Source organism: Pyxicephalus adspersus, chromosome 11, assembly GCF_032062135.1.
Source record: "Pyxicephalus adspersus chromosome 11, UCB_Pads_2.0, whole genome shotgun sequence".
Classification (NCBI taxonomy): Eukaryota; Metazoa; Chordata; class Amphibia; order Anura; family Pyxicephalidae; genus Pyxicephalus; species Pyxicephalus adspersus.
In genome coordinates this window covers 57,536,737-57,555,407 of record NC_092868.1, presented here as the reverse complement: position 1 = coordinate 57,555,407, position 18,671 = coordinate 57,536,737, and the positions used below count along the sequence as shown (strand labels likewise).

The 18,671-nt window shown below is 42.7% G+C and overlaps 1 protein-coding gene across 1 annotated transcript in view; it reads left to right on the top strand.

Moving 5' to 3' along the window:
- The window catches only part of SORL1 (sortilin related receptor 1), a 53,833-nt gene that overhangs the window by 494 nt on the left and 34,668 nt on the right, over positions 1 to 18,671 (top strand). Inside the window, exons 2-12 of the mRNA XM_072427020.1 lie at positions 3,464 to 3,580; positions 5,320 to 5,445; positions 6,924 to 7,085; positions 8,614 to 8,681; positions 8,852 to 9,032; positions 11,493 to 11,594; positions 11,702 to 11,868; positions 14,073 to 14,265; positions 15,043 to 15,157; positions 16,518 to 16,591; positions 17,993 to 18,081. Of these exons, the coding sequence (XP_072283121.1) occupies positions 3,464 to 3,580; positions 5,320 to 5,445; positions 6,924 to 7,085; positions 8,614 to 8,681; positions 8,852 to 9,032; positions 11,493 to 11,594; positions 11,702 to 11,868; positions 14,073 to 14,265; positions 15,043 to 15,157; positions 16,518 to 16,591; positions 17,993 to 18,081 (1,394 nt within the window). The remainder of the gene's footprint in view (positions 1 to 3,463; positions 3,581 to 5,319; positions 5,446 to 6,923; positions 7,086 to 8,613; positions 8,682 to 8,851; positions 9,033 to 11,492; positions 11,595 to 11,701; positions 11,869 to 14,072; positions 14,266 to 15,042; positions 15,158 to 16,517; positions 16,592 to 17,992; positions 18,082 to 18,671) is intronic.

The following is an 18,671-nucleotide window of genomic DNA, read 5'->3' as shown; positions in this document are numbered from 1 at the left end:
AATGTCGCCCCACAGTCACACACTATTATTATACATTTATATAGCTCTGACATATACCATAGTGCTGTACAGAGATCACTGAGCCAGTCCCATCAGTCTCTGTACAGAGGAGCTGACACTCTAATGTCCCACACAGTCACTCACTATTATTATACATTTATATAGCTCTGACATATACCATAGTGCTGTACAGAGAACATTGAGCCAGTCCCATCAGTGTCTGTACAGAGGAGCTGACACTCTAATGTCCCCCCACAGTCACACACTATTTTTTCCTTTATATAGCTCTGACATATACCGCAGTGCTGTACAGTGAGACAGTCTCATCAGTCTCTGTACAGAGGAGCTGACACTCTAATGTCCCCCCACAGTCACATACTATTAATATACATTTATATAGCTCTGACATATACCACAGTGCTGTACAAAGTATTTAGTGCCCCCCCCTTGCTTTGATTTTTATAGAGATCACTGAGCCAATCCTATTAGTCTCTGGGCGGCAGAGCTGACGCTCTAATGTTGTCACATACCATTAATATATATTTGTGACATAGACTGTGGTGCTGTACAGAGTATTTGGTGCCCCCCCCCCCCCATAATATAATTTTTCCAGTGTTATTTTTAGGGGGGATCCCTCCCCCTCTTTGTATGCTGATCACAGATTGCGGTTTTTGTGGTTGGAAGATAAAAGGACATTTAATTATCTCTCTCGCTCATTTAGCCGGCGCTGCACAGGGAGGTCCCCGGGGTGCCGATCCCTCCGGTGACAACGGTTTGTTTTTTCTGTGTGTTTGGATGACGTCATTCGGCTGTGTCAGTATCCCCGGTGTCACTGATTAGCCAGCACCTGGGTCTGTGGATGATTGGCAGCTCAATGTCTTTATCCCATGAACCTGACATACGTGATCTGCCCCCTCTCCTCCACCTGCTGCATGTTACGGGGACCGCAGGGCCACAACAAATCCCTGCTGTGATTTAAATCTTTGCTGTTCCATGTTTACATCATTACAAGTTCTCTCTACTCACCTTCAGTCTGTAGGACAGCGCAATCAGCACCTAGGTATAAAGATTGATATAGGAGGATTGCCTGCAGGATGAATATGCAGGGCTGGGGATAACAGTCAAGCATTCAATGCAGAATAACATGCAACAGGCAATTATAGCTGCACCCATGCATGTTATTTTTTTCAATGCATTTAATAATAATCTACCTGTTGATCCTACCAGAAATCTGGTGAGCTGATTACTTCCTGTGTCTTCCTGCACTGTATCAGTTACTTTATTTCCATCTGTCTCTACAGAACCCCTCCCCTCTATTGAGGAATTGGAGGGATGTTTTGTAGTTGTAACTTACTTCCTGTTCTAGAGTGACACCGGGATTCTTCTACTGTACAGTGAGCAGTGAGTGTTGTCACCCTGGGATAGAAAATTCCGACCATTCACTGCCACCCCCATTCATTCTCTATGGGGCTGCAGCAGAGTGGTGATCCTGCCAATAGTACAGTTCGGCTCATGTTAACGCATGACTCCCAGTGGGTGACACCTTATCAGCTGCTTGGCTACCTGCACTACTGCTTATTGGACAGCAGGTGGGGTCCGGCAGTCATGAACTGCTCAAAGTTGCCCCCATTCATTCATTCATCATGAGGCTGCAGCCGGTGAAATTCTTCATGTAGCTCCTCCCTCGAGGAACCAGCCGAGTGTAATTACAGATGCCTTGACCCCACTACAGCTTCACCGCCCAGACTTCCTGTCCGAGGGTGACAACACTCGTCAATGTACTGTAGAAAAACCAAAGTGTCACCCAGGAAGTCTGTGTTCAGACTGGCAGTGAGGTTGTGTGCTGTTAACACTTCCTTAAGCTGTTTCTTCGGGGGAGGAGCTACATGTAGAGTTTCATCTGCTGCAGCTTCATGATGAATAAATGGGAGTGGCATTGAGCAGTTCAGCACCGCCCACCGTCCCCTACTGTCATGTGCAGTAGTGCAGGCAGCCGACAAAGTGCCATCAACTGGGAGCCATGCAGGAAGTGTATTACTGGTAGGATCACCAGGTGAGAATAAAGGAAAGAAAAGCCTGAAAAGGAAATACGAATGCAGCCAGTGTAGCCGTGCGTTTCAGGTGCAGGGGCCACAGATGTGGGATATCTGAAAATGGTGACGATGTCTGACATTCAATGCAAGTGCTGGGTGCAACGGTTTCCGTGGTGAGGTGTCTGGGTGCATTCAGAGCGAGGTGCGCAGTGCTGCGGCATTTTATTGAGAATTGCCTGTAGACATCAGGTGGGCTCCAGAACCTTTGTTGGGGTCTCACTTCTTTTGGCACCTCAATACAAACCTGCAGGGGGACTCCAACCCCGCCCAGATCCATCCAAAGCTAAAGATTCTGCCTAGATTTGTTCAGTGACAGGTCTTCTTTAGTACCCTGTTTTTTTTTCGTCCTCTTTCTTATAGCCCCAGAAAATGAATTTTTGCTGCGACATTGCCTGCGGCTGTATACAAAGTGCTGCCGTGTTGTCATCAGCTTAGCAGGTGGATGGACCGGTTCTGCCCGTAATTTGGCTGCATCTTATGATTGGCAGCCTCCAAGCTGGAGCTGCTGACTGTGGCCGGTGTAAATCGATGGCTGAAATCCGACCGCTGAGAAATGCGTCCGCTGCAAACGAGATATTAAGGGCGGAGCTAAAACTTAAAAATGTTTAAAATTGCTCAGAGATGCAGTGGTGATTTTTTTTAGCAGATGTGAGATGCAAATTCTCTTCTGCCCAAAAATTGTTGGTTTACACTCTGTGATGCATGCCCAGCAAGTGTAAAAATGGGTTTGGGTTCAGTGTAACATCTGCATCAGTATTTACCCCAGAATTTTTATTAAGCTGTGTGGGAAGATGCTGTAGGCGGGTGGTGACCCCTGTATTGTGACCCAATTAAAAAATAGCTGGGTGGTTGTTGAAAAGTGCCGGGTGGTGCGCCCAGCTAAAAGGGACCGGGGAGAATACTGTGCACACATGAGTGATGTCATCAGTGGCCGTCCAATGGCTGAAGAGGATGCATGGAAACCCGAAAGTAGCAGCGACCGGGGACAGAACCTGCATCACACAACTTTGTATTAGAACATGCATGTGTAGTCCGCAGCAGTTTAGTTTCCCTGAACGCACAGATAACATTCCATATGAGAACTGTTTAGCTGCGCAAAGATTTGCATTTCTACCATCCAGTCCTAAAATTTACACAGCACTGCCCTGTCATTCCTGATTACTAGAAAGTCCCCTGGCTCATAGCAGGATCCAGCGGGCTTTTGCTGAGATTGTGATCTACAACAGGCCAAGGGTTCAGGTCACTAGTTTGTTGTTCCTTAGTCCTCCCCACCTGCGCTCTTTATGTGATACAATTACCATGAAATAACTATTATTACCATGGCAATCTATATAATATTAACGCCAATCCTCTTCTCTTCCTTCTTTCAGGTCAGCCTCAACGACTCCCACAATCAGATCGTCGTCCACTGGGCCGGTGAGCAGAGCAACGTCATTCTGGGTCTGACCAGAGACAGCCTGGGCTCCGGGGCCACGAAAAACAGCAATGTGAGTGATGATTTTTCATCTTTCAGTGTCCTATTGTTGGCGGCGTTCCTCGGGGGTGTGTCCTATTGGTATAGCAAGTTGATATTTTCTTGCATTTAAATATGGATTTGCTGCAGTAAAGTAAAGTTTATTGCTGCACTTGATGCAAAAGACACACAAGGTTCTGTAGGAAGTATTGGGGAAAACATTGGGGGCTCCTTGATGGCGAGAGCTTGGGTATTAACAGGGGCCACTGTTCACAATGAATGGACATTGGTGGAGACCTAAGAGGGAAATTCTACCAATGACAATAAATGCATTAAATTGCCCCACTCCCCATGTAACCTTGGGTGCCCCCATAATATTGCCACTTCCCATGGGGCCGCTGACTTCTGTGGTCATGGTTTTTGCCCCTCCCAGCCCCACCTTCAGAGCCCCCCTATTGGTTAATAACGCCACCTGTTGCCAATAGGCTGTTAAGGCACATGAGGTCCCCTTCTATATGCCAGAGGGCAAGGGAGTGAATCCAGCATGTGTCAGCTGTAACTGAAATACCTCACTTACTGGTGGATTGGCCCCTTGGATGGTTCTAGATTTCACTTCTCTATCTCGAGCTGCTTTGAGGAAATTATCATTTTCGTTGTGTGTTTGCATATGTTACTTCAACAAACAGAAGGAATTTATACCCCCAGACCCCCACCCCTGTTTTACATCCAGCATTTCCATAATGTGTTTCTTTCCTGGCTGTGTAGATGAGAGTGCTGTGTCTGTGTGGCTTCCATATGGCAGATGGCACTGCGCAGTGCTAATTCTTAGAATCTGTCACTCGTATAGTCTGGGGGCTGTCAGTATATGTGGAGACTTTCCAACAAGTGCAAAGCTCCATCCCAGGGTATAATGGTGAGGCACTGATGGGGCTACATCAGCCCGGGTATTGATGCTATTGCAAAGCTGGAGCCTGGGTATTGATGGGACTACAAAGCAGCAGCCTGGGTATTGATGGAAAGCTGCAGCCTGGGTATTGATGGCACTACAAAGCTGCAGCCTGGGTATTGATGGCACTACAAAGCTGCTGCCTTGGTATTGATGGGGTTGTAAAGCTGTAGTCTGGGTGTTGATGGGGCTACAAAGGGGTATCAAATGGTACAAGTTTTAAGCAGACTTGCATGCATGTGATTTATGAGACAAGCAGGGTTTTGGGCCAGTGAAGCCATTGATAGTATGCACTAAAATCTCATGAACCCATAATTGTCATTTTCTGTAGCTCTCTCTAAATATATCTCTCTCTCTCTCCATATTCACGCAATTCTTGTTAGGGGGTGACAACCTACCCCTGCATTGTGGTGGAGATTACAAGTGACCACTCCAGCATGCATTGCACAGACACCAAGGGACACCAAGCTGTTCTTGTAATTCCACCAGCCAGGTGACCGGGAAAAATATGGCTGATCAGTTTGTTGTTCTGGTGTCAGTGGATGGACTGCTGTAATACTGTATAGTTAGAACACTGGGAGCTGCATTGGAGGTTGTCCGGAAATGAATGTGGTCACCATCACAATGGCTACATTGACCGTGCAGGAACGGCCCTGGGCCTGGTCAGTAGGAAGCAGACAATACCAGGAGGGTGTTGGTGGCTGCTTACTGAGGGGGAATTTATCAGCTTGGTGATGCTCCCCACTGTTTCACATTCATTTATTTTCTTAAGCAAAACTTCCTATAAATATGGTCCCAGTAATTCTCTGTTCTCACCCCCCTTTCAGGTCTACATCTCTTATGACTACGGGAAAAGCTTCAAGAGGATATCTGAGAAATTTCGCCATGGAAATGGAAACGGTGACATCGCCACCATGGAGCAGTTCTTCCACAGCCCTGCAGACAACAAAAGGGTGAGCTGTGGCCCCATGTGGATCACACCTTTTATTTTTAAAGCTGCAGCTAACAGTTCTATGACAGCAGTGAGCAGAGGTGATAGGCGCTCCCCGGGAACAGAGGAATGTGATAATTGGCCATGGTAAAGTAAACCTGTCATGGTGAATGAGTTATATTAGTAGTGCATAGTACTGATTATAGAATTGTGGGTGGCTGCAGGGTTCTGTCCCCTTTAATGTGGACCTTTCAGCATGGCATTGCCACCTCCTGGGATACCCATGTTGCATATCCCAGAAGGAATTAACATCCAGCATTGACTATGGAGATTGTGGCTGCAAGAACCAAGAGGCAGACAGCTCCATATGATGTTAGGAAAAAAGATGGTGTTGTGTGTCCAAATTGTGCACATCATGGGATTTACTGAGGGCGTAAGTAATTTCTAAGTAGATATTCAGGTTTACCGTAAGAAAAATACATTTTTCTAGAGTCATGCTGTCCTTCTAGCATTCACATGGCTTTGTTTTTCACTATATCAGCACTCATGTGATCACTTGGCTTTGTTTATAGACAAATGATTACAGTTAGTATTTGCGTTGGCAATCCTATTTTTTGCTAAGACTAGGATTATTGTTAAAAGAAGCACTCTGTTTTTCTTCTCTGACTCTCAGAAGCCCTTTGCACCCCCAAAATTAAAGTAATACTTATCCCCGCTATGCTCACTTGTCCCCATTCTGTTACAGGACGCAGCCAACTTCTTCTTCTCTTTCTCTATGCAATCTTCGGCTATGGCTGGACAAGGATGATGTAACCCCATGCAGATGTGCGGGAGGAAATAATCAAGTCCCAGCGAGGGCAGGGGATGCCAGAATTGCAGGGCATCCTGGCAAACAAAATTGAGTTGCTCAGCTTTTTTGACAGTTCACCAGAGGGATCAGGCAGATAACGATGACTATTGCAGAAGGGACATCATCTGTCCCTTTTTGCAATAATGACCTGGCTGATCGAGGATTTTTTAAAAGTGGAGTTCTGTTTTAAACCTAATCTCTGGACAAAATCAAAAATTTTGCACCACGCTTGCTTTGCTCCTGTAAACCATTACGCGTGATCTGTTGCTTCTTCTGTCAACTCACCTAAATCCGCTGCCCAGCAACGTCCTTGTCCAGAGCACCACTGACTTACTTTTAGACCTGTGCTCCTAGTCTCTGCCTTTCCCATTTTCTGATTACTGATAGGATAGGATCCCGTGTTTCAGGGTAGGGTTCTTCTTTGGATGTCTTGAGTAATGTGGACACCCAAACCAGGACCTCAATCTGAAGCACAGGAAGAAAGAATAATCTTTGGCGGGGGGCATCACATAGTGAGTATTGTTTTCATTTATTTTTGTTCATTTATGTTTATTTAATATATTTGTTTATTTATGTTCATTTATGCTGCTGTTTTCTGAAACAATTCTTCTCATTAGCTTGTGATCTGACCGGCCTCCCTTCTATTTCAGTACATCTTTGTTGATGCCGCCGCTTCCTACCTTTGGATCACAATGGACTTCTGTGTTACAGTCAGGGGATTTGCGGTACCCTTCAAACCTGCAGAGCTTCTCCTGCACAGCACAGACCCCAACCTGGTGCTGGGATATGACAAATCTCACCCAAACAAACAGGTAAGAGAGATTTTCACCGCTGTATTCAGAATTTCCCCAGAACAATTCCTTCCTCACATTTTGGCGTCCCTGGAATTTTTGATGTATCTCTCATGTAGCTTTTAATCTTCCATGTCTGTAGTCAATCACATGTGTGCAGCCAATGTTACGGATTAGCTACAGCTGGATACACTCAGCATTAAATCCTTTCATGAACTCAAATGGGTCAATAGTTGCTTAGCAAGATTGCTGAGCATTTTTCCTTCCTTTACACTACCCGGTATATTGTTTATGTTAGGTGAAGCATGCTCAGTGATGTGTCATCATCCAGGGACTGAGATACTGGCTCATGACAATTTTGGTGCATGTGTAGTTCCTGGCTGTGTTCACAAATATCTGACACACAGCAGTTTGTGCTGCAGCCTCTCACCATGTGATTTGTATAAGGTACTGTATAAGGTTACTGTAATGCAGACTGATCTTCAGGAGACTGAGAAATTGCTTCCTGCAGCAGACTGATGACATTATCTCAGCCTAGGCAAAATCAGTGACTGGAGTTTAAAGATGACTTTTTGATGATAAAGGAACATTTTTTTAATTATCTATTATCATTGTATAGGATGATATGTCAGGAATTTACTCATACAGACCTGTAAATTTACTGACAAGTTGTTTTACTCTGATAAAATTAATCTTGTGTCAAACTCCATGTATCCTGATATCATTACATGGGGCGCCCATACAGACTTCAATGCATTCAATAGATTACCCAATCATATATGGCTCATTTGCAGTACAACTGTCAAAAAAATCAGAAATAGAAAGGTTGACTTGAAAATATTGGTGCAAAATTGATGTGTATGACTTGGATTACATTTGACCTAACTGTCATCAAATAGATAAATTAGGAATTCAACTCTTCTTTTTTTAATTCTACCCTCCAGGCTCCTATCATTAAATCTGCCCTCCAGCCCTTCCTTTCAGTCTTGCACAGTTGTACAAACTCCTCAAAGATTGAACTGCTTACGGGTAATTAAGCTGTAGCAAGTCACATAGCGACGGCCTTATTTACTGGCTGGAGGTGGTCGAGCAACATAAAACCTTTTCCTCCACAGCCTGACTGTCCCTGGCCACCCCTTTCATTGATTGGATGTCAGTTCTTTCAATCACTGAGGCTCAGCATTGCATGTGGACCTAACCTAGGGTGGTCTGCATGCAAATTCGCGCAGGTGGTACGCCCAGCTAAAAGGGGCTGGAGAACATTGTACTACTTTCTTAAGTCAGTGATGTGGAACAGGCAATCAGTTTTTTTGTTTAAAATGTTCATTGTGGGGGGAATAGGGACCACAGGAATCAAAATCTAGGCAGAATAAATGGCAGTAAAACATACCTGCCAAGTACAATATGAGTTGATAATAAAGACACAATGGGGCACACTGTAATAACTTCTTGTATCTTTGTTAATCTTCCATCTAGTTTTTGTGTTAAAGGGAGCCCGAAGTGAACACAATACACAGAACTTTAACCTCGCTCTTTTTTTCTTTTACAGCTGTGGAAGTCGGAGGATTTCGGCCAGACATGGATAATGATCCAGGAACATGTTAAATCTTTTTTCTGGTAGGTGGCATGAGAATGCCGTCACATGATCACTGGAGCAGCATGGATGCACGATGTGTTATAGCTGCAATGCTGCTCTGTCGATTCATTCTCATTGTTTATTTTTCAGAGCCTGTTGCCTTAGTGGACATTTTCTGTTACATAGATCTGTATTTTGATTTCTGATTTAGGGGTTTTGCTCCACTTGACAAACTGAACACAGTTTACGTTGAACGGCATGAACCTCGCGGCACCTCCATCGTCCTGCGCAGCACCGACTTCTTCCAATCTCGGGACAACTCTGAGCAAATAATTGAGAATGTGGATGGTTTCCAGCTACGGGAGAATTACATGTTTGCCACAAAGAAGGTGGTAAGTGTGTGGCTGGGGTGTTTCTCAAAAATCGTTTTCTGGGGCAAAAACCTAACCTTACCTAATTCTGCCATATGATTACAATTTAAAGTTAGCCTGTGATTTGCTGAAGCATGTCATTTTTAAAGGAAGCATACTCAACTTCCATTTAGCAGTGTTTGGGCTCACAGTGGACCCTGCGAAAGTTCTAAGATGCCAACTTGGACCCTTCACAAGATAGATACATTTTCAAAACCTGACACCACATTAATGAACAGCAATCAATAAATACTAAATGCTGTCATGTGGGAGGTAGGATGATCCAGATTTGTCTTCTCATTTCTAGTTGCTGAATTTGACTGTAAGATCGGTGAAGAAAGAGTAAGTCTGTGATGCATTTAAAATTGCTCAGGACAAAGTGTCAGTGCCTCCTGATAACTGGTGCCCCTCTATCTATGATCCTTTTCCTTCTTCCTGCTGTATGGTTCCACCTTGGGTAACTTTAGAGCTTACAGAAGTAGTCACATTTGTCCCCATATCTGAAAGTTTTACTTTATTAGCACAAGGTTTCCTGACTGTCTCTCTGTAAAGCCTACATTTTCTTTATTTTATATAATAAGATATAATGAAAACTTTTGTCAGGTTTCATGTTCTGTTTGTACCCTTTAGGCAGCACAGTTAGATTCGAATCTCGGCCAGAACATTATCTGCATGGAGTTTGCAGGTTCTCCCCGTGTTTTCATGGGTTTCCTCCAGGCACTCTGGTTTCCTCCCACATTCCAAAACCATGCAGTTAGGTAATTTGCTCCCCCCCCTCAAAATTGACCCTAAACAATTATGTCTTATGGTAGTTACATTGTGAACCCCATTGAGGGATAGTTTGTGACATGACTTTGGACTTTGTACAGCGCTGCATTATATAAAAATATTTATAATAGTAACAACCCTACTGGGAGGATTTTCCATCACTTCATATTGTGATTAGAAATTTCATATATTGTCTCCAGATGAAGCAAAGATGGAAATAAAAACCTTACAGGAACTTCAACCCTGTCCAAAACAAAAAAACAACCTTTGACAGAATTTGGGCTTCAAGTGCAATAAGGGTTTTGTTTTTGAATTTTCTGATATTATGTGGACTTATTTACATGTATCCATCTTTACCCTCTTTAGCAGCATTTAGAAATGCTGCTTAGCTCCCCAATTCTGAAATTCCAAATCCATGCAGTAAAATGAAGCTCTGGCTGCAATACTTATAATAAATGCAGAGATGTATTTTGCAGTACCACTTTTTTTGAAGGATGCCCATCACATAGAAAAGACTGTGAGTGAAGGGTGTCATGGTCCCACTCCCGGAAGTAAAATGTAATAATATTGGCAGGCTACCCTAGCAAACCTTTTTTAAGCTTAGTGAGCAATTAGGTGTAAATAACCTTTAAATGTGCAGACTCCAAATTTGATCCCTAATGATTGGTGTGCTGCTCATGCAGGTTGGGAGTTTGGACTTCATTTACCATTTGCCAGTTCCATTTCACTGACATCCAAAAGTAGTACAGTATTCTCCCCAGACCTTTTTAGCCAGGCAAACCACCCAGCCAAGTAACCACCCGGCTGTCGTAGGATATTTACTGAAACGTTGGGTCACAATACAGGGCTGCCACCCACCTACAGCTTCTTCTCATCCAGCTTAAGAGAAATTCTGGGGAGAACACTGAAGCAAGAGATGGTAAGAGGGGTGCAGATCCTGCACTTTTAAATCTAGTCAGGCAGCTTCCATCTTGCCATCCTCACAGGTTCTCTTTATGGTCTAGCAGTTATCTTTTTTTAATTTATTGAATGTTTATACAAAGTCCATCGTGTATTCAGTATCCATATGCTACATCTTTATCCACAAAGCATTCACCATCTGTTCATATCTCTGGCCTTGGTGTAGGATTGTGGGTAACTAAACAAAGCTGATCTTTTTTTAATTCTGAATTTCATTGCAGATAATAAAAAGGACATTCAGCAGGTCTCTACAATACATGCACATTTCACAATGTTTTGCTCTTTTATTAAAACATTCCAAGTTTAGAAAAATACCCATCGATATGCCAGAAATCGTGGAAACTACTTGTTGCTGTTTGGGGTGACACCACGGCCTCTGCTGCACCAAAAGAGTTGTCAGCTCTGCCATTTTCTCCCCCTTACAACATCTTCCCCTTATGCTATGGAGATGAGGAAAGAGAAAGTTGTTCTGTAGTCCAGCAGGACAGAACTGAGGCAGGGCTGACCCTGTGTGGGATTCCAGTGCATCAGACACGCTGTATTGTTATCTTAAACAGGACGTTGGGAGCTTGCTGGATTTCTGGCAGATCAGCAGGTATTTTAGTGTGCTTTTTGCATTTTAGGGGATTAAACACAGAGATAAACTGATGTTTTCGTCTGGATGACATGATTTATAATTTTGTTTATCTAATCCCCTGTATTCTATTCTTCCAGCATCTGTTGGCCAGTAAGGACCCTTTCTCGGTGCAGTTATGGGTTTCATATAACCGCAAGCCAATGAGATCAGCCCAGTTCATCACCCGCCATCCAATCACTGTGAGTATTACAGTGTCATGTGATCACAGGCGCCAGCCATACCATTTATCAGCAGTGCACAGTTTTATTTTTATAATTAATGGTTAATTGGGAACTTTTCTTGGTAGGAATATTACATTACGGATGCCTCGGAGGATCAAGTGTTTGTGTGCGTCAAACACAGCAACAACATGACAAATCTGTACATATCAGAGGTGGAGGGCCTGCGCTTTTCTCTCTCATTAGAAAATGTGATCTATGTCAATCCCGGAGCTGGGAAGGAGACTCTGGCCAGGTACAGACATAAATGTGCTTCACAACACACATGTGCCCAGTAGAATGCCCCTTTTACCCAAGATTAGCTGGTTAAAGAGAATGGCTGCTTTGCAAGCACCTTGATAGCTGGCCTGCAAGATGGCCTACATCTCTGAACGATGCTACTAGAGGCTGATAAATGTCTAACAACTAACGGCACATCTGGTTGTCTTAAGTACCAGGTCTGTATTATCGAGGTCATAATACAGAATGCAAATCGTCAAGCAGGGTTTTTTGGCAAAAACAAATAGCTTATATTTTACATCTTCCAAAAGCATTCAGAATCATACAATGTTTTGGTCACATGCAACAATATTTAGGTGTGGCCTCATATCCTGAGGTCCAAAACCTTGTTACTAGACACAGATCAGGGTTTGATTGTCTAAAAAGATACCGTGATGGTTAAGTAAGTGATGTATGCAAAGAACGTGAATATTTGCACCCCCTTTGTAGGCTTCCTCAGGGGTAGCTGTTTGCTTTATGTGGGGGTTTGCATACAGTGTTTTACCAAGGATGAAGGTACTTAGAGTGGCTCACCTGTGATGTTTTAAAAAGGTGACCATTCCTTGCCTATATGATTCTCTAGTAGAAGGGATATGTATAGTGCTAATTGGGGCTGCCGCTGCATCTTTCCAGACAGAAATGACACAATGAAGAAAGAAGGATCATGGATTTTTTTATCTCTCTGGTAACAGAGACGTGTAAAGTGCTAGTTGGGGCTGCCGCCGCAGCTTACCTGTCACAGATGACACGGTGAGGAGAGAAGGATAATGGATTTATTCAGATAGGATGTAGTGTACGAGTTGCAGAGACCAGTTGCAACCGCTGCTACATCCAACACAGACACGAGCAGCGGCTGCAGGTTAGTCCAATCCACCACTGACACCAACAAATTAATATCTATTATTATTGTTTCTCCAATTCTGTGATCTCAATAACCCCCTGAAGAAGCCTTGCTGGTGAAATGCATCGGGACTTGGGATCCATAATCGCTAGTTGCTTTTTATGTCTACAACTAATATCTTTTTGAGGAAGATACAGATACCAGTAACCTGAAAATTAGGCACTATGATGTATAACCCAGATCTGTAGCATAGAAGGTCTATGTTGTATATCCTAATAAATCATTATTGTTTTGCACTATACTGCGAAAAAGCCTGTCTTTTCTTTCCTCAAATACTTTTGGAAGATGTAAAATATAAGCTATTTGTTTTTGCCAAAAATCCCTGCTTGTCGATTTGTGTTTCTGTAATATGAATATATATTTCAGGGTTGGCAATCATCCCTAGTAAGGGAACACTATACCTGTATTATATCATTCAGCTGCATTTCCCTTTAGCCTCTCTTTTCTAATGCTTTATTACTGAGGTCAGACTCACTCCTCAAGGAGCCTGCATAGAAGTCCTGCAGAGAAATTCCTTTGCATTCCTTTCCACTCTGCATGTGAAGATAGAGCATAGCCCGGTTAGCTAACCTTAAGCCGTGTCTAACTTCCTTCTTGCCATGGACCAGCATGGCTTCCTCTTTCGCTTGCCCCATCTGTTTATTGTTGTCACACCCTGTGTTTTTTTTTTTAACACCAGCAGCTCCCGCATCATATTTCCTGTCTTGGCCACCCAGTATATGAGTGTATCACTTGGGTGGGAAGGACTGTATCTAGGTCTGTAGCTCTCAAACAGAATGCCTTCTAATAGGGACACTAGTTTTGTTTTGACGGGAGTTATATAGAAGGAGATTTCCTTTCATTTGAAGACTTTTCTTGTAGCTTCAGGATAGGAAGTGAAGGGACTTTTCTTCCAACAGGATAACGACAGTAAGAAAACTAAATGTAGTTCTAACCTTTACCTACTCTACTTAGAAACTGAAAAGAGAAGGTTGGCTGTTGGATATTAAAGAATGTTATATGATATAATGTTTTATTAAATACCAAGCCAGTGTTTTTTAATGGATGATAATAGGACAAAAATACTAAACTAGCATTTTTTTCTGTGTGCCTAGAAATACTCTACCATTAAAATTTCAATTTACAAACAAACCTCATGTGGACACCATATCATAAGTACCAAGGATGATCAGGAGGCACACTTATTGTTATTGGTCATAAATAGATGTTACCTTAGGATGGAACCTTGCTGTAAAGATTGTGTTTGGAATATGTTTGATTCCTATTTTTACGGTCTTCAGGTATTTGGAAAATGAGCCTTTTGCGGACGTCCATCGTGTGAAGGGTGTAAAGGGCGTATATATTGCCAACGTGTTAAACAAGCCGCCCTCCAAAGAGAACGTGGCCACAGTCATCACCTTTGACAAAGGCGGGACCTGGGAGTTTCTGCTGGCTCCAGGATATAGCAGTTACACGGACACCACCCATTGCCCGGTGAGATCTCCCCCAGTGCATCTGTCGTAGCATATGATATGAGTATGGAACTCTCTTATTACCTAAAGTAAACTGACATCATAACAGAAGTATTTCTTCAATATGCAAATGTCGCCTTTGCATAATCACTTTGAGGAAGGAGATTAAGAAGCTGGGTGGGAAAAGCTGTAGGCAGGTGGTGACTCCATTTTTTCAGTAACTATCCAAAAACAGACAGGTGGTATAAGGTGCAGGGTGGTGCACCCAGCTAAACAGGTCTGGGGAAAACACTGTATTCTAAAATCAATCACATATTGGGGAATTGCTTCATTTTGTGTCTCCAAATATCTGGAAAGGATTTCCACAAGACTTTTCAGTGCACCAATAGGATTAATAACCATGTGTGAAATCAGGTACTGTTGGATGGGACATTCACAACTCCAGTTTGTTCAATTGCAAAGGTGTTCAGTAGGTTTGGGGTTACATAGCAGATTCCTGTAGTCTGTTCTTACCCCACAATGTATGCATTGGTTGAAGGAGCAGAGTTCATACGATTGGTGCTACTTTGTGGTGTATCTGATCACTTCTGGCTTGCTGGGCAGAAGAATGAACTGTGCACCAAGTACAGCTATGGCATTGCATATGATTATGAAGAAGAAATGTAAACAGCCCATGGCAAGTAAAGAGAATTACCTTCAGTCAATAGAAGGAAATAAATGAACATTTTGTGTTGGTCACATTTATGTGTAATCCTTTTTCATGTCTCTGTGTTTCCTTTGTATTCTTCTGTTTTTACAGAACCCAAAGGACTGTCACCTGCACTTGGCACAGCCTCTCAGTCAGATGACCTCCCAGGGGCGCGTCATGCCCATTGTCTCTAAGGATTCAGCCCCAGGGTTAATTGCAGCGACAGGTATGTGTCTGGGTGCGGTTCTCTGGCTAAAATCCACAAGTACAAGGATGAATTTAGTGGGAATTGTTTAGAATGCAAGCATGGTGTTAGTGTAAATTATGTGTGCGTGTCTTTAATCCCTTTATGATCAGGAAAGCACCTTGAATTTCAAACTCCAGCAAAACTAGAGCATGTGATCGCTCTTACACACATCAGTGGGTACTTTATTATCCATAGCAGGCATTTTATTAGGTACTGTTTAATCCAAAAAGCCAATAAATAAATTCTACATCTAACAAGCAGTTTATAAAGCAGGCAAACACTGTAAAGGTTGTTGTAAGGACAGACAATTGGAAAGATTTTGGATCAAATTGCCTTGGACTACAGAGTGGAAGTAGCAGCATCCCTGAGACTGCTGAATTCTTGGAATTATCACATGCTACAATCTCCATATTGCATAGGGAATGGTGCAAACCAAATCCAGACAGTGATGGCTCTGTTGGCAAAACAACTTGCTGACATGCCACAGGAGAATGGCCTGACATTGAGCTGACCGCAAATCCAATGTAATAACGTGCAACAGCATTGTGCATAAAGTTCATCTCTGAGCACCCAAGGGGAATCTTAAAGATGCTGGGATAGCAGAAGAGCACCCATGCTCCTGTCTACAAATAACAGAAAGGGTGGCATCAGTGGCTCAGTGGTTAGCACTCTAGGCCCTTGCAGTGCTATGTCCCAGATTCGACTATCGGCCAGGGTACTCTATCTAGAATGGAGTTTGCAGGTTCTCCTTGTGTTTGTCTTTCCTCTGGGTACTCCAGTTTCCTCATACATTCCAGAAATATGCGGTTAAGTTAATTGGCTTGACCATAGACTGTGTATTGACACATGACTATGGTGGGATATTAGATTGTGAGCTCCCTTTGAGGGACAGCTAGTGACATGACTTTGTGAAGTGGGGAGATGGGGGTCACCAAGTCTGAAAGGCTAAGGAATGGCAACGTTTGCCTGGTCTGAACAAATTCTGCTGCAGTATGTAGATTGTGTGAATTTGACTTGCACATTATGAGTCAATAGACCAATGGAACATCATTTGATTACCAAAGTGTACCTGAGCACTAACCATGCTTACAAATTAAAGTGGAACCAAAATCTGTAAATAGCCAGGCCTTTACCATTGCAATAAAGGATTCCTACCATCCTGTTTTTTTTTATTGGGACAAATATCAGTATGAAAAAAAAATCTTGCATGCCACGGCCAATAAAGATGGCCAGAGAATATTAAATAGGTTATAAAAGATAGGAGTATTGAATGCTATAAATAAAATGACCATTTTCATTCTTAAAGTTACTTACAATAAGTGTTTCTTTTTCTCTCCAGGTGCAGTGGGGAAGGACACCGTTGGTAAAATTAATCTGTATATTTCCAGCAGTGCCGGTGTTCGATGGAGAGAGGTAATTGTGTGTTTGAATCCCGGTCATATTTACACAGAACTCCTTATAGACAATTACATGTTCAACTTACCTTGGCTTATTTTATCAATCAGATTTGCAAAGGTTTTTATTTTGGTTCTGGAAAACCCAACACACTTATCATACAACATAACTGTTTAAAGAAGACATCATATTCTTATCTTTCTAGCAGTGCCTGAAACAATCTGCCCCTACCTACTCATTCTTTTCTGTAGGTCATGATAGGGTCAGATCAGTTTTAATGTCTGTGCCTCCTTAGTTCACTGTGGTTCCTCCTACTACAGTAAGTATTGGGGGCGCAAACCCAGAACTGTGCTGTTTTTTAAGAAGTAGACTGCTGGAAAGGTAAGCATATGATGTCCTATAATGTTTAACAGGGATAAAATAGTAAAGATATGCTTGAAGGTTCCCTTATTACCCTTATAAGTCCAGCATCCAATGAAATGAAAAGTTGAATATTGAATAAATAAGGCAGACAATGCTCTTGTGTTACCTTCGCCCAAATGGTAAGCTCCTTTGACCAGGATCCTCTCCTCCAGTGTCATTGTTTGTATTTGTTATGTATGCAGGTTTATCATCTGCTCCATACTATGTTGTAACAGTGAGTAACCATATTAATTGTATGCACTCAGAGAATCGACCTGTTTTTCTGTTTAGCTTTTATCCACTTACATACACTTCAGATAAAGGTTCAGGAACCTCTCTCAGGCATGCATCGGATAATACAGTTCATTAAAAATGATAAAAACAATAAAAATACACTTGTAGAGTTCTTCTTCCTTGAAGGTTCACCTGGAGTGTATATGAGTGGATAGTGAAAAGGGTAAAAAAAAAAGGGAAAATGGTGTTGTGCTGCCATCTGGGGGTGAGAGGTGGAATCATTTATATTCACCTTGGTTGCACGTATTGGGTCTGTTCTCTTTGATGCTAGAAAATGTCTGGTTTTAGAGCGCTACTAATTTTTGCTCCTAATTGATAGGTCCCATTGATGCCTGTAAATGTTATATACATGAAAAATCTCTTGGGTGTGCATGGTGGCAAAGTGGCTCAATGTCTAGCTGTCAAGCCTTGCAGCACTTAGTATTCTCGTCCAGCATAATATCGAAAAAGAGTTTGGATGATTTTTTTTTCTTCCTACATTCCAGGTTAATTGTCTCCCCCCCAAAATTGACATGACTATGATAGGGACATTATATCATTCATCTCATCATCATCTCATCAATGATATCATTATATCATCATCAGCCAGCTGCTGAGAAGCCTTCCTATATTAGTAGTCATTGTCTGAGGCTGTTGAGATTTGTTCAGCCCGATATGAGGAGCTGAGAAATTTTACCCCCAAAAAATATTTATCATGGTGATTAACTTGGCTTTTCTCTGCAGTCCCTTTTAGGATCGCACTATTGCACTTGGGGTGACCATGGCGGCATTCTAATGGCGATCGCTCAAGGTGTGGAGACCAACCAGTTAAAGTAAGTGATTGTTACTCTACCAATACAAAACTTTATTCTAACCTTAAAGTATTTTTCATTAAAATAACACACAAGATCAAATCAGTTCTTTCTGTATTTCCTAAATAAACTCCTTGTACATGCTCTTATCATCTCTCGTCTGGACTACTGTAACTTCCTCCTTACTTGTATTCCACTAACCTGACTCTTTCCTCTACAACATATTATGAATGCTGCAGCCAGACTCATCCATCCTTCCCACCTACCTACCCCATACACAGCCTTCCCATCTACCTACCCCATACACAGCCTACCCACCTACCTACCCCATACACAGCCTTCCCATCTACCTACCCCATACACAGCCTTCCCACCTACCTACCCAACACACAGTCTTCCCACCACTCCTCTTCGGCTGCCTCTTTTTGTAATGCTCCTCATTCACTTCCATTTCACCTTAGAATGAAATTCAAGCTCCTGTGCTTTGCCTTTAAATCCCTGCACAGCTCTTGTCCCACCTTACCTGCCTGATACACAAATCCCTCCACAGTTCTTGTCCCACCTACCTTCTGACTTCATAGAAAAATACCCCCCTAGTCGCTCTCTTCTCT